Genomic DNA, 21,009 nt, shown 5'->3' with positions numbered 1-21,009 from the left:
GTTACTATGCTTCTGTACCTAAGGGCAGAAGCTCTACTCTCTGTTTGTACAGATGCTCAGCGAAAGAAGCGGAATGTTCTCTCGATTTGAGGTGTATTTTTCAACATTCTATGGAAATCATTAATGCATTTTCTGTTTCTCTTTTTCAGAGTGAGAATGGGGGAGCTGAAGATGAGAAGTTAAATGGCCGGAATTGAAAGCTTTACAGAACCGTGGTAGCTATTTCCATTGCATTGTTTTGGCTGATTGAGACATACTTCTATAGAGCACATGATAATGCAGAACTGCACAAGCATTAGTTACTTCAAGTAATTACATTCTCTTCTTTTTCAAACGTTTTGAAATGTAAATTACACAAACAATGTGACATGTGATGTTAATTGTAGAGGTTGTTGAATAGAGTTGGGGCTCTCCCTACTGGCCGTTGCTAAAACTTGCAGGACCTGCAATCTATTTTTTTAAGAATGGTGGTGGGGGGGGGGGTTCCCACCTGTATAGAAAAGTACAGGCGTCTTGTGGCCTCCTTCTCAAGGATGTTTTCTGGCGGCCAAGGAGACTGGAGAAAAATTGAGCATCACCAAAATAAACCTGTCTTGCAAGATGCATGCACAGCAAGCCTAAATTGGCCTATTTAAAGGAATAACCATATACAGCCTTTGAATAATATTGACTTGAAAAGTATGCTGAGGTCAAGGAGAGCCAGCTAGATCGAGTGATAACTGGCATGAGACTGATGGTTCCTTTTTGGACTTACGCAAGTGCATGTAAAAAGTCTCAGGCTATTTTATTCAGGGTTTGGAAAAACTAAACATTAGGGTGGTGAAGCAGAAAACACTATTCATTAATATATGGTCATGTCTAATGGTGTGCAACATGCAACTTTAAATGCTCAATTTGTGTTTAACAATAGTAGTGTATTTCGATTTTTTTTAAATACAGTTTATGTACTGTTTTTATATTATGTGATATTATTACTGTCGATACAAAATATAAGATGCAATTTACTATTCTTGCCTATTTTTTGCCTTGTTATGAGCAGTCATTTCAGTTAGAACCACTGGGTGGTGGCAGTGAACGTCACAATATTAAAAAAGAAAACAAAAAAAGGCTATATGCTTGCTTCAAGCTTTTTATTGTCTCTCCTCGTTGAATTTGACTGTTTAACTAAACATAAAATTAAGTGAATTACAGGCTGTGTATTTAACCAAAGCACGTAACTGTCTTAGAAACGTTCGCTAGGTTAATGCTGATACGTAATGTGAAATGCCATAGACAGGCTAACAAAACCAGCATAAACCCTAAAACAATGGATATTTGAACACAATCTGTGCAGTAGCACATGTAGACAGATCATTTAATAATTCTCCCCGACACGACTAATATTACTGAAGCTTAGTCTTCTTCGTGTGCCACCATCAAATCTGTGTTTTATTTGTACAGTATGTATTACAGTGAACACCTGCTATTAGCGGGGGAGAGGAACTGACCCTTGCCAGGAACAGCGAAAATCTGCGAACAATTGTTGCCACCCCGCAAAAAAAAAGGGGTTTGTAATTAGGTATAGATGCCAATGGCGGCAAAGCGCATAAAACGGAGAGGGTTATAAGGCAGCACTGCTGTGCATCTAACCTGGACACGATCATGAACCCATGTTATATAAACAACTGTATTCAGTAGTTAAATTACTCAACACAACAAACTACCTTCATAAGAGGCTCAACAAGATTATTAGATAGCGTGCTAGCCTAACGAACACGCTAGCACAAACTGATGTGACATCGCACACGAGCAAACAAATATCCGGATGAGTCCACTTTATAGTTTAGCATTAAGTCATTAAACTCACCTTTTGGAATGTACACACAATAATAATATGAGGGAATACTGGCATATCCAATGTACTATTATTGTGAGTTATTGTGTAGCATCTTCATTGTGTGTTGCTGATCTATATTGTTACAAGCTCTTACGATCACAAAAATAACATGTTTGGGAGGTGGATGAAAATATGACACCAGTGGAGTGCTGAATCGTCCTAGTGCATGTGTGGTTTGGAAGGGAAATATGAAATAAATCCTTTGAACTCAAGATGGAAATGGCAGATGAAGAGAAGTACTGTTGAAAAGTGATTTCTCAATGCGTAACAGACTGTGATTTAGATCTCATGCTTTAAAAATTAAAACCGGTGTCCATATAGTTGATATGGCTAAAAATATGTAAACCTTTCCATACGCTGCTTGAGTATTTATTGAACACATAGAATATTTGCTGCTTGTCTGTCTGAATCATTGCTGTCTTGCCGCAAAATCAATTGCGTACAGCCGAGCACGCTATCCATATTCATGCGATATTTGCCTGAAGGCATTGGTGTCTACTAAAAATAGCAGATTGAGAGAAAGGGTCTCACAGTGTGTTTCCTAACATGCATGAGCCTTGTCTCCGTTATTGGTTGTGCACGCGTGCCTCGATGAGGAGAACATACACTTGTGAGTAATTACACTGGCACTTAATAAACTACAGTAGGTATGCAAGGTGCATCCTTTAATTTAGCTCCTATATCCAAGGTGAAGGTGTGTGTCATAACACAGCCCCTTTTGTGTACATTAGTTTTTAATAATTGAAGTGTTTAGAGTTACCAGACAGAAATATGAACGTTCAAATATTGGTTCTATTTTGTTTCCTCGGATAAAAAGGTTTCAATTGAAACTGAGTTTAAAAAATAACTAAATAAATGATGCACCAGCAGGTGGCAGCACACACCAAGCTTCATTTGGTTGTTTCCCTCCAGTCTGAAGCCATTAAAAAGCTGCGTTTTTGCCATTTCAAATCATTTAATAAGTAAGCTTATCCGATACGCACACAAATCGAGTATACGATAATAGTTTATTTACAGGAGCCTTTCTAAACACTCAAGGTAAGCATACAAAACAAGGGAACATTTTCTTTTTTGTTTTAATTTCAAATAATTGAACTTGCCAAGAACAGAAGATGAATGTGATTAATGAGTGAATTAAACAGTAAACATACGCAGCCTTAGGTGACACATTTCCGTCTTACTCCTTCTAAAATTGTCTTTATAAAGATATGATTTCTGAGACACTAGTTGGTGTCCAATTTGTTCAGATTTCGACACAAGTTGTTCCGTTAGGAAGTAATAGACACACAAATAACAAGATTCAGGGTCAAACGCTCCCTTTTATAAAGCCTTTATTAATTGTACAGACAATTTCCAAGTAACATTTTAACATTTTTCATTTCATTCAGAAGTAAAATACATTAAAAACAATAAAACAGTCAAGTTTAACACCAAATGTGCTGGTGCTGTAGTTGAATGTGAGTCAACTTACGTCATATTAAAAGTACTGTTGTCTATTATTATCGTTGTCTTTTCAAATTCTTTTTGTAACACCCAAAGACAAAAATATTATTATTCATTATTTTGTACAGCCATAACTATTGTAGGTTGCGGCTCTTTTTCATTATGAGTTGTAACCTAAATTGCGCCGTATGATTGCCTTTTCCTCAGTTGCATCCAATCGACAAAATTCTACAGTCGTTCCTGCGTTACAATCACTGAAACGCAACAAACATTCTCTGTCATGTTCTTGGAAACTATTCTCAGGCAGATACTTGACGCAATGATTTCCCCGGCCCTTCAATGGAGTGTCTCCATGAGTATGCAAGCCTGCATTAATGTGGCAAAGGTGCAGGTCATTTCCTTCTTTTCCTTTTTAAAGCATGTGAAGTCGTGGCGGAGCCTGAGGCAGTGCTCTTGATTCTCTCAAAACCGGACATGGAAACTGTGACAGTGAGGTGTGTGAGCCAGAGTGAATAAGGCGGGGGTCGTGCGGGTGTGTAGCAACCAAGAAAGACCATCAACTCGATAGATAAATAGATCATTTATTTATCCTTTATCGAAATGATTCTGTAATATCAATTTTGAACACTTTTCTTTTCAACACAAAGTACCATTAGCAAAGATGTTGCTATTAACGTGAGTGTGACTTCACCTCCATATTCAACACATCCAGCAAAGGGCAGGACTCTGAGTCAACATTAAAATTGACTCGCCGGGCACATGGAGCCTGCTGCATGCAGGAGATTACATTTACGGGCAATTAGTGAGATTGACGCATATCAGATATCGTGTGTTGTTTACACCAGCCAAACAAGACAGCTGGACCTCTCTGCTACACATGATCCCGTTGTGACATAAGTTTCACAGACCCTCTTACGACAGTCTTGTGTTTGATTGTAGTTATGAGTGTGCTTCTTACTAATGTCAGTAGTAGTAACAGAACATTAGATCAGTGATTCACAACCAGTGTGTAATGTGCCACGGGAAATTATCCAATTGTACTGAATTCGTCCAAATTATTTATTTACTACCAAGTATATTGTTTGTCATTTATCTCTGCCAGCAAAGTATAGAGACAGAAAGAACAATTACGTAAATGCTCTTTCACAAGATAGCAGAATGTACAATTAAGTTTAGCCATTAATACAACAGAATAATAGCTATGTGTTCATCTAAACAGGTCCAGAACTCCCACTTAATACAGTAAGTAATTTTGTGAGTAATTTGAGATGAGATTATCATTATTTCGGTAAATACAGTATTTTTTTGTGACATTTTTGCTAGGTGGTGTGCTGTGAGATTTTTCGAATGTAAAATCTCTTCCTTGGCTCAATACTGGTTGGGCAAGTTTGCAGTAGATGAATTAACATGCAAAACCTGTCCACAGAATCACTGCATTTATGCAGGCATAGATCTGTATGAACATTTGAACATGCATCCTTGCCGAGTGCTGTAACACAGACATGTACCAACACTTGCAATGTCACATGGTGAGTAACAGGGGTCCTGCTGACATCTCAATTCGCTGCATGATCCTAAGATTTCCTGCTGCTTAGAACCTTCAATCAGTAATTCAACAACTGCCTTGATATGACAAAAACAGTGACTCTTAAACTAAAAGTTTGAGAAAGTAATGAATTCACAATCAATGTCGACTACTTGTTAGAGAGCATGTCATCATGTGATTACTTTGTGGAAAATTGAAGTTCAAACACCTCAAAAGTTGTAATATTTGGGACCCAGACAGAATTTTCTGAAAAATGCACCTCAAAAGTCACAGCCATCATGTGAGACATCAACATATCGCACGAGACAACATCAAAGGATTTACCCGGCAGTGTGTGTTGCCTTTCGGGGGTCTTTTTGTGACTTTTTTTGCAACGTAGCTTCAAAAAGATCTTTTACGCTGTGGGTGTTAAATGGAAAAAGAAGGAGAAGACGAATATACACCGGAAGTTACGTGAAATGGGCAGACTCTCGTTGAAAGCAGTTAGACTCCAGTGGAGTGTGTAGCATTACATAAGCGTTTCACTGCCGTGACGGCCAGAGATGATGCGGCTTTGAGCCACAGGGTTGAGTGAGCATTATGCAGATGTAGACACTGTAGAACAGGGAAGACAAGCCAGGCAATTGCCTTGGGACCCGAGCTGAAGGGGACCCTGAGAGACAGCTGACATTGGCCCGTAGCCATGACAAAATAATGGCACTGCAATGACAAAGTGTCAAAACTCCCCCACTTAGGGCCCCATACTAGCTATTGCTGGCTTGTGACTAGTAGGGGTCCTCGAGAGATGGCTGATATTGTTCCATATCAACGCCATGCATTTTCTTTTCTTTCCTGTGGCCCCAGGGGTTTCTAGAAACGTCCTTAGTAGAGATGGTGACAGCCAGAAAGTGGAGTCTCCCATTTAACTTCATCTTCTGATGCTTCCTGCTATCTAGCTAGCTGTCGACTGAGTCGTGTTTCATTGTCCATTTATAGTTATTACAGTAAAGTGGTACCTCGACTTACGACTGGCCCAACTTACAAGTTTATGAAGATGGGAACCATTGCGGAGCTGATTGTTTTTTCTTTTTTTTCTTTTTCTTTGTGTTCCGAGCAGTTGAGTTACAACCGTTAGATCTTGTCAGTAGAGTTCACAACATAAAAAACTGGCACTTGCTTCAGGCTTTTTAAATAAAAATTCTACTTGAACTAGGAAATGTATTGGTGAATTTGTGGCTCAATCCCCTGTTGTGAACTTTGCCGTTCAGCTCCTCGTAAGAGAACAGCGAGTTGTGCAAAAAGCACTGAGACATTGAACAGTTGACCATGCTTTCAAAAGTTTATGGAAGGAAAAAATTAAGTTCACCCGTAAAGGTTATTGTGCATTTCGGGTTCATCATGAGATTTTACCTGAAGGCTAACAATCCCAAACTTTTTTTTGAGTAGTATACAGTAATTAAAACTGGCCACACTTCTCAAAAATACAAATATAAAATCTGCATCCATGGCGATTTTCCAGCCAAATCTGTCCTTCACATATTGTCAGTGCAACATGAAAAGTGATATCTATTACATTTATTCATCCATTCATTCGTTTTCCATACCGCTTATCCTCACTCGGGTCGCGGGCGTGCTGGAGCCTATCCCTGCTAAGTCCGGGCAAGAGGCGGGGTACACCCTAAAGTGGTTGCCAGCCAATCGCAGGGCACATATAAACAAACAACCATTCGCACTCACATTCACAGCTACGGTTAATTTGCAGTCTTCAAACAACCTACCACGCATGTTTTTGGGATGTGGGAGGAAACTGGAGTACCCGGAGAAAAGCCACGCAGGCACGGGGAGAACATGCAAACTCCACATGGGCGAGGCCAGATTTGAACCCCGCTCCTCAGAACTGTGAGGCAGATGTGCTAACCAGTCGTCCACCGTGCCGTATCTATTACATGTAGTTATTGATTATTTTGAACATGAGCATTTAGTCATGAATAAGAAATCAATTGCGTGGCTTGGAAAATTTGATATCTACGTTTGTATTTGATGTTAAAGTATAGTTCGTTTGATTAGATTTTGATTGTTATGGGCAATATCACACTGAAATTTACTTTGTTCTGTATCAGGTGCTTGGCCTGTCCACAAGACTGGTAAACAAAATCTTCATTTAGCTCAGCTGAACACCATGGCCAGAGGCCTGGGATAATTTTGTCATCCCTGTTATACATGTTATGTTATTTTTACAGCTATTTTGGATAGTAAAAACTTAATGATGTGCAGTATCAACAAAATCCTGAACCTGTGGCAAATGTTACCTTTTTTTTAGCATTAGTAACTGTGTTTCTACAACTTAATCTGTTGATAAATAATCCTAGATAATATTTAGTCTCAGTCATTTAAATGGACGAGACAAGTCACGTACACATTTATTACTAAAACTAAAAGAGTGAAAATCAGCTAATATTTTTCATTTTGCAATTTGTTCCTGAGAAATTGGGAAATGCCTCTGACCTTCACCCTACAACTCACAGGTTCTTTTTTTAATGTTGTTACACGATTACAACAACTGTGGACACTGATTTTCAATGAGTCCAAAGAAAATGGAAACATTCTGTAATATATACTTGTTCTATTACAACCAAGTATGTTTTTACATTTTTCCTTTCAGGAGCATAAAAGTGTTTTAGTATATAATGAAAACAACTTATTTGACAGATGTTTATGTAACCTAAATATATTTGCATGGACATCAGTGTTTTGAAATATTTTATTGAGAACATCCATGTCCAAACGTACAAATTAGTAAATGCAATAATGACTTCCTTCAATGAACAGATACTTACGAGTCACAAATCTTGTTCATGTTCTTCAGTTTGCAACAATACGTGGCAAGTTAAACTATGTTTTGTGTGTGAATAAGTAAAAGTACTACAATTAAAAAGTGGTTGCACGATGTACTGACAGCTGGCGTTGGATGGGAAGTAGTACTAACACTTCAATTACCCAGACAAGAGCAGCCTGGATCAACGTATGCGTCAAATAAAAGCATCTCATACATGAAAGGCAGGATCTCCATGGTTTCCCCTGAAGCCGGGCCTTGTTGCCATGGAATTGGGGTGAAGGGAAAAACACAGACAGACTCCTGATGAGATGTTATTAGCCTCCACTTTGACATGACGTTAAAACCCAATGAACGACCATCACTGTCACGTTGATCAGTGGGCTTTTCGTGCACTGCAAAACCAGAGTTGCATGAGTTCAAGCGTCACGACTCTGTTTACACAAGTGTGATTAAATGAGAGGAGGTCCGGGTCCACCTGTGCGTGGTTGTTATGTACCAAACAGATCACAGTTTGGCTCAGCTCAATGAAGTGCCTGAAGGGAATGGGAGGGTGGAGCTCCACAAGGCAGGTGTACAGATTATACAATTGTGGTCAAAGCCCTAGAGATTAGAGTAAATTTCAGTAAATGTTTACATTAAAACTTGTCACGTGACCTTAAAATTGCAGCATTGAAATCGTGCCCCCGTGATGAACTCAGATCACCTTCTGCTGAGCAGGATAATCAGTACAAAAAATAGATGGATGGATGGAATTCTCCAAATGTGGGAATCTGTGATTTGTTTCTTGGTAGCATTTTTGTTTTGCTTTATGTTGTTTTGTTTTTTCCATTCTGTTGGCCAGCAGTGGCTGAGTGGTTAAGAAAAGCACCCTTGGGCACCCCGGTTTACACTCATTGCTGTGGTGTCCTTGAGCAAAAACGCCTTTTCTTCTGGTGTTAACTACAGTGATGGGTTAAATGCAAAGGACACATTTTTCAGTAAAATGTCTGTGAAAAAAATATATTTCTTCCTCTCTTGGTTCAAATTAAATATTTCAAGTTATCGACAAATTGTTCACACATACATGTATGCTGCTTCAGGCATTTATTTGCTCCTTTGTCTCAAGAGTCTGACATCAATACCGTTTGATCGCATTTCACTGAAATTGACATTCTAAGAGAGATTTTGATGATATTAATGTCTCAGTCATACACAGTTTCGTCTCCAGAGATGTACTCAATCTGACTTGTGACGCACTTCTCCTAATACTGTACTGTGTGGTTGTTTACATTGCTTGTGCTAATCACCAAAGCGGAACATGTTTGCCATTTGGAAGGGGGAGCAATAAAAAATGATCTCATGGCCCTAAAACAACTCACAGCACACAACGGTGACATCACGGTATATTGTGTCCCCTCCTAATTAGGTCAAAAATATGGAGCACTTGATGTACTCGTTTCTGTACGTATTCATAATGTTCATCTATTGTATTGATCAGCTGTTGTACATCCAGTGACTGTCACTACTTGACCAGTCAACATTGGTGCCCCAGTGGCATCGTGGTAACGACTCATGGTTCTCAAGCTTTTATCAACCCAAATGTCAAACAGCTTGCCTTGAGAACAAAGATTGAACTGATTTAATCGGTTCTATGTGTTTACACTGACGTTTTATGTGCCGTGTTTAGAGAACCTGGTAAAACATAAGACCCGATAATTGAGCCAGTGTGACCACAGTCGTTTACATTGGAAAGTGGACGTGAGATATTTCTAGGGGAGGAGCCAAGTTTGTTGATCTCAGCATGAAAACATCACTGTGTTTTCTAGCAACCAGAGATTTGGCACAAATAGCAAGTCTGACATTTCAAAATACATCCATAAAATGTTCTAAATGTAGTTGTTTTCTTTTTTCCAGCTAATTACTTTGTAAATATGCATTAGTGATGGCAAAGGCATCCAGGTAACTGAAGGTAACCAAGCAACTATTTTCAGGCGCTCAAGAGTAACCCAGTGCACTTCCCCTTTTGTGCATTTACATTTATGACGCACAGATGTTTCCTGAAGATAATAGAATATCACTTCTCATGATCAGGTTTAAGTACCACACGTTTCCATGTTGATACTGTATATACAGACTTAGGTGTTTATGTCTGAATATTGCTATGTTTTTGTACTTCATAAAACCTTTTTTTAAACCCACAGTAAATTATATTAAATATCCCACAATTTACATTACTTTAATTTGGTCTAACAGTCTGTTGCAGGATGCTGGTCAACCTCCAGTTTTGACTGAGTAGATCATGGGAAATACTTGAATGTATGCATAAAATATATCCATCAATTATATGTAGTCCATATAGGCAGACAATTTTAACATTTTTAACATTATACACGTGTAAAGGCGGGATTCATTGACAGCTGAGGCTGGCTTCAAAACATGGAAACATTTAAATCCGGTAAAAATGTATATGGCACACTGGCCAGCCTCAACTAGTTGACCGCTCCGGCAACCTACACTTTTGAAGGAGAGCTTGTTTTTTTAAATTCTGTATGAAATAAATCCAACCATCCATCAAGTTTCCGAACTGCTTTTGCTCACTAGGGTCATGGGTGTGCTGGCGCCTTTCTTAGCTAACTTCGGGGGAGAGACGGGGTACACCCTGAACTGGTCGCCAGCCAATTGCAGGGCACATAGAAATAAACAACCATTCACAATCACATTCACACCTACGGACAATTTAGAGTCTTCAATGAATCTACCACGCATGTTTTGGGAATGTGGGAGGAAACCGGAGTACCCGGAGAAAACCTACACAGGCACGCGGAGAACATGCAAACTCCACACAGGCGAGGCCAGATTTGAACCCGGGTCCTCAGAACTGTGAGGCAGATGTGCTAAACAGTCATCTGAAATAATTTGAGTAAAAATACATTTTATCTGAATACTGTGCTTACAGTGTATGTCCGAATGCATGTTTGGAGTTCCATCAATAAAAAACGGGGTTTTGCCTGCAGTTTTTCATGCCACGGCATCACTTTAACATAGACATATTCTGACAGACGAGCAGAGAAACAAAAACAAATGATACAAATGAAATATACGACTCAACATTAGACCTTTACGATGAATGTTATTGGAGTTGTGGGAGCACTGCGCTTTCCCGCCCACTGCCACCATATCTGAAGCGGAATCGCTCATCTCATTCATCTTCTTTTCCTACGCCTTTTCCCACTAAACTGCAGAGTCGACTGCCCTTTCCTTTAACCTCCAGGAACTCCTGTGCTGAGCATCCTCTGCTTTCATTTTTAAGTGGAGCAAATCCTGACGCTCCTTGCAGTTGTAGGTGGAAAAAAAAGTCCACTGGTCCGTATTTTTCAAGCTCTACATACATTTGACAGTTTTCTGGAAGTCTCTTACGTGTGGCGGGATATATTGTAAAATCTCAAGTGCAATATGGTGATTCATCCTTCCAAGAAGCTGGACTTACGACAGCCTCTGAAGTGCGGAAGAGAAAATGCGCTGAAGTTGACGACAGAATGCACGCAAGGCCAAGTTTGAAAGGGAGTGCCCACATTTTAGGGTTGCTCCACCCAGGGTGCATATGTGGCAAGAAGGTTGACGGAAGGATCGATACAGCCAGAAAAGCGCGTAGCTGCATAATTATTTTCACTTACCCACATGGGAGAATATGGCCGATGGTATTTCGTGGCTTAGAATTTCACCATAGAAGTACCGGTATTCTGCATCTAGATCTGAGTTTAATGTACAATAAATATTTTCGACATTACTGAAACCTACAGCCACAATAATGAATACAAAGTCATTTACAGTTCATCTCTGTATCAAAACTGAACATCATTTGAAAAGGCATAAATTATGATACAGCTCTGATCATAATCAGAATCATCTTTATTTGCCAAGTATGTCCAAAAAACACACAAGGAATTTGTCTCCGGTAGTGGGAGCCGCTCTCGTACGACAACAGTCAATTGACAGAGAACACTTTTGAGACATAAATACATTGACAAAAACAGTCACTGAGCAATAAAGGGTTGCTAGTTATCTGGTAATGCCATGCTATTTACAATAGTGCAAAAAGATGCAGAGTCTTCTAGCACTTCGAGCAGTTTGAATGACTAATATAGCAATAATTCGGTGCAATGACCATTGTGCAAAGGGCGCCGAGACTTCAAGGAATGTATGCAGTTTAAAGTGACTAGTCATGCGATAATCTGGGACAATGTTGATTGTGCAAATGTTGCAGATACTCCTCAGTCAGTGTGCAAATGGGGCAGATGCTACTCTGGCATGAGTGGGCAGTATTGGTCAACAACAGATATGAAAAGAGTGCAGCGTGGCGAGACTACTACAGTGAGAGCACGAGTAATGTATAATTGGCCCGACAGAAATGTGACAACAAACTCAAGACAAAAAAAATGGCAGCATGTTGCAATGCAATCGTAGGTTAGCTGTTTAAGAAGTTGATTGCAAGAGGGGAGAAGCTGTCTGCTAGTTCTAGTTTTCATTGATCGGTAGCGCCTACCTGAGGGAAGGTGACTGGGATGTGGAGGGTCCGAGAGGATTTTGCACGCTCTTGTCTTAGTTCTGGCAGCGTGCAGGTCCTCAAGGGTGGCTAGAGGGGTACCGACAATCTTTTCAGCAGTTTGGATTGCTTCTGGATCTCATTAAATTGTGTAGCTCGACTGAGTGGTTACCAGTTTCCAACTTATTAAGGAAAGTGATGCCGTCACCTTAAATTAACTTTGGTAATTTAATTTTAATTTGTGACCCTGAACAGAATAACGGGTAGAAGATGACAGATTGTGTAAGTGTGCCTACTGTTGTAGCCAGTGAGTGTATTTTCAATATACATTCTTTTCCCAACTAAGGTAATTCAAAGTTAAAGGTAGTCTGCTACACATTGCTTCGACCTTTCCTATTGACAGCCTGGCCCGTGAGCCTAATGCAGCTGTAGCCGACGGGCTAAAAGCAACGTGCCTGCTTCTTTCAAAGTGTAAATCAGGAAAATCAGGAAATTCCTCAGATACTATCAGTGGTCGAGCAGCAAGGTGAATCACACTTAATTTATTGTTTATTGTAGGTATTTCGCAGCTGTGTCAACACTCAGCACAGAAGTGTCCAACAGGATCTGCCTCCACAGAAGACCTGAAAACATCCTGTGCAAAGAGCTATTGTTGAGAAATACATGCTGTTGGTTTGTATGAGCTGTATTTTCTTTTCTTTGTCAGTTACGTGCTTCACATATTAATTGCAGTATTCAAAAGCTGGTTTATCGAGCCATGTCTGCAGAAAGACAAGCCATTATTTCCATCATAATGGCTGAGGCTGGATTGTGTCTCTTTGTGGCTGCATGAATGATTGGTTCAGATTGAAAGTGGATCATAACGAGGTATATTTGTCCTTTTCCCAAATGCATAATCCAAAGTATCAAATCTACAATTAAATATTTGCATTACAAATTATGGATCATTATAGTCTTTCAATAATCACATTATGCTGTGTCATTACCAAGTGATGTCAGTTCTCTGTCAAAGCATTTCCGAGCCTTGCGGGAAACCTATTAAACATTAACCAGCAGCTATAGTGGCACCTTCTAAGCCTGCACTTTATTGCTGCTGGCTGCATGATATGTTTGGAGTGTACATTAGGCTCTGTGGCTCTGCTCAGTTGTTCAAACGAAAGGTACCATGTGTGTCTATATTGCAATGAAATACACTCAATTCCTCTGAATATAGCGTCATCGAAAAAGAACAACCATATTTCATACTGTACACAAAGCCTTATAAAAAGCCCAGTTTAATTTTAGGTTCCAGGTGCAATATTACTTAATATTAGCAAATTATATTATTGTAGTTTGTGAAATCTAAGAGAAAATGTGTCTTGCAGCTGCGGTATCTGTTAGAGTCTAATTCAGGTGGCATGCTACTTTCTTCGTATTCGGGTTGCTAAGGTTTTTTTACAGTACTATGTCTTTATTACAGCCAGGACAATATGCAGGTAAAAACCCCCATTTGTTTACGGTGTTAAACCCAAAATGCATAAGCAAGGGGGGGGGGGGAACTGCCCTCAGAGGTTACTGCTTTCTAGTGATATTTTCAACTGGCTTAGGAAGAAACATGAGATGATTGTTTTCTCACACCGGCTGATTCAGAAGCCATTTTAGCACAGCTAAACATGAAAGCAGACATGCAGTTATGTTTTTAAAATTATTTTGATGGAAATTTAGGGAAATGCTTTTCTTTGTTGGCTCTGTCTTTGTTTATTAGCTGATGACATTTGACCTCTAAAACTAAAACTGTACTACTCATCATTTGTAGTGTTTGCCTAATTAATGAGGTTTTCAAGAAACAACACTGAATTGAATGTAAACCAAGTTCGGGTTGCCTTAATTTATTCATTAAAAAAATCTTATCACAAAAAAAAGAAAAGAAATAATACCTTAATAACATACTTGGAAGTACTAATGGCTTAAGCTGACAATGGTACTAAGAGGCAGATCACTGCTACCCAGCAGATAGTCTCTTTTGAGGGTGGACATTTTGTTGACCACTTTGAAGTGAAGGGAGCGCATATTCAGGTCTTCCTCTGAGATGCCATCGAAAAAGAAATCTTCATTGAAGATGGGATTGCGGCTTTTTCGGATGACGGTGCTGCGCTGCTTCTGGACTTTCCCCGGAGCCATTGAGATGCTGACACTGCAGTTAATAATCTTGGGGTCTACGGACAGAGGGTACAGCCCCTCTGCACTGATCAGTCGGACCCTCAGTCTTTGGTTGTCTGGGCAGTACTCTGCGGAGAGTCTCAGGCAGCCGTCCTTCCCTATCGGCACAATTTTTTCTTTCATGACCCGCTCCCTGTGCAGGGTCAAATCCATGGGGAAGATAGTTGGGGGTGCCAGGCTATAACAGCTGGGGAGGCCCTCAGCTAAGCCCTCTGACGTCCTCCTCATCACGTTGGGACTGTTGTCAGTCGAGCTGCCTTCATCTGTGGAGAGGGAATTATTCCTGGACACCATGGCCTTCCTTATGTTCTTCGATAGCAACAGTTCATGGCTCAGTGCCTTGAAGAGTGACGACTTGGTGGGGCATCTGGTCAGAAGGGGCGAACTGAAAGGAGACGACTCGGTAGAGGAGGTATCGCTGTCCAGAGCCCCCTGCCAGTTGACATTGTGTCCTCTCGGGGAAAGTCTGGATGTGAGACTGTTGAGACTAACGGAGGAAGGCGACGACAAGGAGGGTGAGGTGACTTTAGAGCAGGTGGCGGATCGGCTCCTGGGCAGCAGCAGGGGAGAGGAACTTGGATCGGAGTGGAAAAGGGACTCCTTCCTCCTGGTGTGTGGGCTCTCCAGTAAGGTGCAGAAGCCGTAGCAGGTCTGAGCTTTGGCCAAATGGGGGAGGGACAAGGCAGCCTGGCTTTGAGGATCAGCGTTTGTTGTCTCCTCATCACTGCAGCCATCACAGGGGCCCTCATCCACGCTCTCCACCTGGATAATATGCGGGTTCAGGAGCTCATGATGCACCACCTCAACCTTTTCGCAGAGGTTCGCTTTGGCAACACGAACAGCTCGGCTGTGGTCCGTATTCTTTAGGTCCGGCGGGGAAGGAATGGTTGGCGGGATGCAGAACTCTGGGATGTTGTCAGGGGTGATGACATTAGGGAAGAGGGAAATTCTTTTGTGTTTGTTCGATTTTTCCCCGAACATGATGTCACCGATCTTGAAGCTGAATTCTGATGATGACATGGGCAGGATGGAGCTCTCCATTGACACACAGATCTTCTCCACCACCCACATAGATGTGCTAGCAGAATTCTGGAAAGCCTCTACAATCAAAAGAATACCTGTCAGCATACGATTGATATCAAAATAAAATGCAGTACATTATCTAAAATTAAAAACTTTGTGGAAATATTGCCTTACCTTGTTTTATTAAGATACAGATTTCCCTGGGCAGGATTGAGCAAAGGCTCCAGATAAAAGGTCAAAGTGTAGTGAGAGATCTGCAGACGGCGATTTTGAACCTCTGGGTCTGTTTGAGGGAGGCAGACAAGTTAAATCAAGCAAGTGAATGTAAAACACACCCCCTGCACTCTTCCGGCTGGATCCTCCCTCTGTCCTCGGCCCCCGGTTGCCATGGAAACTTCCGGAAGCACAACAGAGCTCCTGTTTTGGCTCTTGTTTGTTTCACAAATATTATAATTTGACATTGTGTACAGTGTAAAATCATGACTACATGAATAAGTGGGATGATTTTGAAATGTGTTTGAGAAGATACAACTCTGTAGTCCAAACCGGACTTTGGATGACCTTATACTGATTTAAAGAGTCAACATCTTCTTCGGCTGAAGCACCCTGTGGAGATTCCCCCCCCCTCCTCCACCCCACCCCACACCCTTTGAGGATGTGTTTGTTTGGAATTCAATGAAGAAATGTGACATTGACTAAATCCTCATGGAGCTACAAAAAAAAAAAAAAAAAAAGATAACCAAAAGATTAGAAGAAGCTCACAGTATGATAGAGTCCAGTTCTAAATTACCTGTTGGCATTGCTGACCTACAATCAGTCCCCCTCTTACAATTTCAAAAAATGTTTCATTAATGGAAGAGTTTAAAATTAATCATGTTTGTCAATATTACTTTAAAAAAGGAAAATGATGTGCACAACAAAAAACATACAGCAGAGTGTAAATTGAATTTCCTCTTGAGTAGTACAATGAAAAATATTGTGTACTGTGTATTCAGTGACTCCCAACCAGTGTGCTGAGGCGACCAGTTCAGGGTGCACTCCGCCTCTCGCCCGAAGAGAGCTGGGATAGGCTCCAGCAAACCCGCGACCCTCGTGAGGAGAAGCGGTACAGAAAATGGATGGATGGAGTCACTGGGCTATACTGTATGCAATAAAGATCTCTTGACAATGCTTGCCCTCTTGTGGTGGAAGAGATCATGGTTGTGTTAAACTGAATATTAAACAGGGTACTGTAGGTCTGCTTTCTAACACATTGAATATAATATACACGATCTCCAGAAAAGCTTGAAACGGGTTCATTAAAAAAAGAAAAAAAGATAAAAAATGGTACCTGGCAAGGGAACGAGGTTCAAGTGGATGAAGCTGGTTGTTACTGGCAACCAAGCAGTAAAGCACGGAATGATGTTAGCGTCAATATAATAACATGAACGTGCACTTGAAGGGAGAATTTCTCATAAATGTTTTCCAAGTTACTCAAGTGAAGTACATAGAAGGCCAAGCTGTCTGAGGACTGAGAGCATTTGTAGAAAAGGAGTCCCCCCCCCCCAAAAAAAAAACAATATTTTAGGGACACAGTACACACATACATGTAACTTGAATACTGTTGTGCATGGTATAAAGCAAGTTGACCACTACCGAGCTAGACCTGGAAGCAGAATATACAAATTAAGTTTTGTAGAGTAAAATTAAAGTCATTTTACATAAAATTTTGATTTCAGTGTCATGTTTGTCACTGACTGGTGATCAGTGAATTAACATACTGACTCTTCCATGCTTGAACAGGTCTTTGCAAGCGTGTATCAAAAACAAGTGGTGAACTGGCTGGATGGAAGTGGAACCTAAACCAAAAACCAAGCCATGAGTGCAGGTATGAAAACTCCAAAAGGCTTTATGCTTTCAAACAAAACACAAAGGAACAAATGGACAAATTGCACTGGGGCCTTCATAATGCAGCGAGTACAATACGTGGGCATGCTACAATCTGATTGGATGATACAAGGGAGTGTGCCTCAAGAGACCAGGTGAAAATACTGCAGTAAGATAACATTCACAATGTAGAAAGTTGCCTTTCAGGAGCAGTATTTTATGCGTTGTGAGCTCCAAATGTGAATGTGCATAAAGTGCAATGCCTTGAAATGAGTAGAGCCAGCCATCCATTTTCTATTCCGCATTACAATATTTTAATCACCTATCAGTTTTCTATAGGGCTTGCCCTTATTAGGGTCAAAGGTGAGCCGGAGCCCATCCCACCCTACTGGTCGCCAGACAATCGCAGTATTTTCCAATCAATGGACTGAAATTAGTCACAGGATCTATGTACCTGTAGTAGGATAATTCAAATTATTTTTCAAAAATACTATTTCTGCTAATAGTCCTGTTGTAGGGTAGGACATTTATTAATGAAATGAAATCTGAGACCAAGAATCCATCATCACGCTGTGTTCTCAGTGTTTAGAAGGCCATGTTAGATATGAATATGTAAATACATTTTTTTTTTTCTTTACTCATTATATTCCCTAAACGGGACATTTTGTTTCACACACCACACAGAACCAGTTCACACACACACACATGTTGGTGTGCAACGAGAGGTCAGAGTTAGGGGCGTGCAAACATTGCTGCACTTCTTGAGCTGGGCACTTCGGGGTTGGTAGCTTGCACACGGGCACCTCGGCAATCGCCAGCAACTCTCGTACAACTAGTTTAGCCACCTGACTTTTTGTCTGCGACGGGACTCAAATTGTAACCCTCTGTATCCAAAGCCGAATAGATGAGCAACTGGACCATCCGGATATGCATCCATCCATTTTCAGTGCCGCTTATCCTTTCCAGGGGCTGCTGGACCCTGGCGAAAGGCGGACTACTACGCCCTGGATTGGTCGTCAGCCAGTCGCGGGGAACATATCGAGAAGGACAACCATTCACACTCACGTTCACACCGGGAAACTACTGAACGCACGTTACCAGGACCAAAGCCAGGCGAATGTACTGCAATCAGTGAGTGCAACCAGAATATTTCTAACCATATAATAACAATTAAAAATGATCATATTTAATAATAACACTAAAGTATGATTTTTTATTTTTTTTTATTTTTTTTAGTTCTTATGATGAAATTGAAATCAAGGTCGAAAAGCTGGGCGGTATGGGGAAACACAATTCGTGATCGATTCCGGCAGGGGGGGGTATACAACCTCTTTTGTATGACTTATCCACCCACTGAGATGCTAAACTGAGGACGCGGTTTGACACATACATCAAATATTCGATTGGTTACCCCGATTTAAAGCTGTTTGTCTGTGTGTGTGTGTGTGTGTGTTTTTAATGAATCATTTGACTAAAAAAAAAAAAGTATGAATTTCCAATCCCTCGTGTCAGCGTCGGAGAAGTGTGACCTGGTTGTACTTCCTGTATGCTGTCACATCTTGTATTTGGATGAGCACAGTCAGTTTTGGCAGGTGCATTTTATTTAATTTTTTTCTTTCTCCACATTGTGGCAAATATGTGTGGGTGCGTGCATGCATCACGCGACTCATCTCGACTATATTTCAATCTCGCAATGCGTGCCCCATCTCGGTGACGATCGGGCTTTTTAAAAACGAGACGCAAGGATACGTGCTCCTCTTCCTCATCCCCCTTGCATGTGTAGATGAATGAGGAGGGGCTTGATGCTGAGAAGCAGGCAGGCGTGCGTGTGAATGTGCGTGTGTGTGTGTGCGTGATGTGCGTGTCGCTCCGCCGTGAGCTTTCTTGCTTTCAACAAGACGCGGAGCGACATCAGGTAGGAGCTCACCTTAACTCGATTCCGTGGACGGCTCCGATCGGAGGGGTCCGGTGCGTTGTTCTTTTTTTTTTTTTTTTTTTTTTGTGCAGCACATTTGAGCGCCTGCAGACGACCTCTCCCCGTGCTGAGCGGGCTTTTAATGGCTCACTTCACTGCTCCCAAGCGCGCTCTCGCTTTGGATCTAACATCGCCCCATTAGAATCGCGAAGCCCCTCAAGTGGGTTTCTCCACCAAACTGGAGGACCGTCCGCTTTTGGCACCGCGTGCTAAGAGGAGTATGAGTGACCTACTTGTTTTCTCGTCGCATTTGCAAGTGTCGTCAGTCGTCGGTACGGACAAAACGGGGCTTGCAGCCCTCAGCATCCTCGCTGCCCTGCACAAGAAATGTGTCACGGTTTACTAACTTGGACTTGACCTGGATGCTGTGTTGATCGCAGCTGACATTTTGCCAGTGTAAGGTTGTGGTAGTGGGCGTGCCTGGATGTATCCACTGATGTGAGTGACCAGTGATTTAAGGCGTTTTGGTCAAGTTTGAAAGGTGGCCAGCACCGTGGAATTGGTGGGTAGCATGTCTGCTTCACAGCTCTGAGGTACAGTGTTCAAATCTCTGCTCTTGCTTGTGTGGGTTTTCGCCAGTACTCCAGCTTCTTCCTACATAAAAAAAACAAAAAACATGCATGTTAGGTTCATTGAATACTCAGGGGGGGGGGGGGGGGGACTGTGAAACCGCATACTGTAATTGTGTAATCGCCTCAGCATATTATTATGCATACTGTATATTGATGGATAAATATTTTGGGACTCCACGTTGGACTGGTGGTTAGCAATCACATCCATCTCAGTCAGAGGTTGGAGGTTGGACCTTCCTGTGTGGAGTTTCATCCTATGCTTGTGTGGGTTTTCTCTGCGTAGTCTGGCTTCCCCCCACTTTCCAAAAACATGCACAGTAGTGTAATTTAAGTCTGCACTGTAAATTGTCCATAGGTCTGATTGTGAGTGTAAATGTTTGTTTATATGTGCCTAAATAAGCAGGGATAGGCTCCAGCACACCCGTGACCCTCATGAGGACAAGCGGTATAGAATATGAATGGATGGATTAGCTTTGAAATCACAAGTCCAGAAATTTCTTTATATCTTTATAAACCTATTGTTCAATTTATTTTATAAAGGGTTTGGGTTGCAAACATTTTTGCAGTGTTTCAGCGCTATTAAAATGAAAGACTATTTTCAATTTTTGGTGAAGAATTAAGCAGGAAACACGAAGTAGGCGCACATGATTTACTTTAGCGGGCCACATAAAAATAGTGTGATGGGCTGTGTCTGGCCCCTCGGCCTTCAGTTTGACACCTGTGCCCTAAATAATCAGAATTAGAATCATCTTTATTTTGCCAAGTATGTCTAAAAAACACACAAGGAATTTGTCTCCGGTAGTTGGAGCCACTCTCAGTTAACCACTGTCTAATTAGACTGGATAAAACTAAAATACATAAAACTGCTCACCTTTCAATGATCCATGATGTAAGCCTTGCAGTTGACTTCATGCTTTGCTTTTTTTCTCAGCTGTCATCCATCCATCCATTGTCTGAGCCGGAGCCTTTCCCAGCTTACTTTGAGTGAGAGGTGGGGTACACCCTGGAATGGTCTCCAGCCAAACATAGCCTCAACATTCATACAAGAATAATATTTATTCGTGTACTGGTAGCCGTTTTCAAAGCAGAGTTCCCCATATTGCCAGCCATTTTAGAGCATTTTGACTGATCTTTCAAGACCCATAGAATATTGTGTTTTGTGACAGTATAAA

The 21,009-nt window shown here is 41.1% G+C and overlaps 2 protein-coding genes across 7 annotated transcripts in view; one reads left to right on the top strand and one right to left on the bottom strand.

The window, feature by feature from the left end:
* Positions 1-11,550: 11,550 nt before the first annotated feature.
* c2cd4a (C2 calcium dependent domain containing 4A) lies at positions 11,551-19,334 on the bottom strand. Its single transcript, XM_061774382.1, has 3 exons — positions 19,218-19,334; positions 15,599-15,707; positions 11,551-15,501 (listed from the first exon to the last, which is right to left on the bottom strand). Exon 3 carries the CDS (start codon positions 15,470-15,472, stop codon positions 14,141-14,143), a length of 1,332 nt encoding a protein of 443 aa, XP_061630366.1. The 5' UTR covers positions 15,473-15,501; positions 15,599-15,707; positions 19,218-19,334; the 3' UTR covers positions 11,551-14,140.
* Positions 19,066-21,009, top strand: part of tln2b (talin 2b) — a 108,374-nt gene continuing 106,430 nt past the window's right edge. For 5 of the 6 annotated variants that reach the window (XR_009788663.1, XR_009788664.1, XM_061774379.1 and 2 more), the window contains exon 1: positions 19,066-19,205. The gene's annotated coding sequence lies outside the window, so the exon portion shown is untranslated. Of the gene's footprint in view, positions 19,206-19,606; positions 19,799-21,009 lie in introns of those variants that run through there. The other variant, XM_061774377.1, reaches the window with a different exon arrangement.

The sequence above is a fragment of the Phyllopteryx taeniolatus genome, chromosome 5, assembly GCF_024500385.1.
Source record: "Phyllopteryx taeniolatus isolate TA_2022b chromosome 5, UOR_Ptae_1.2, whole genome shotgun sequence".
In the NCBI taxonomy this organism is placed as follows: Eukaryota; Metazoa; Chordata; class Actinopteri; order Syngnathiformes; family Syngnathidae; genus Phyllopteryx; species Phyllopteryx taeniolatus.
The sequence above is the reverse complement of the archived record's forward strand: the minus strand, read 5'-3'. Positions and strand labels throughout refer to the sequence as shown.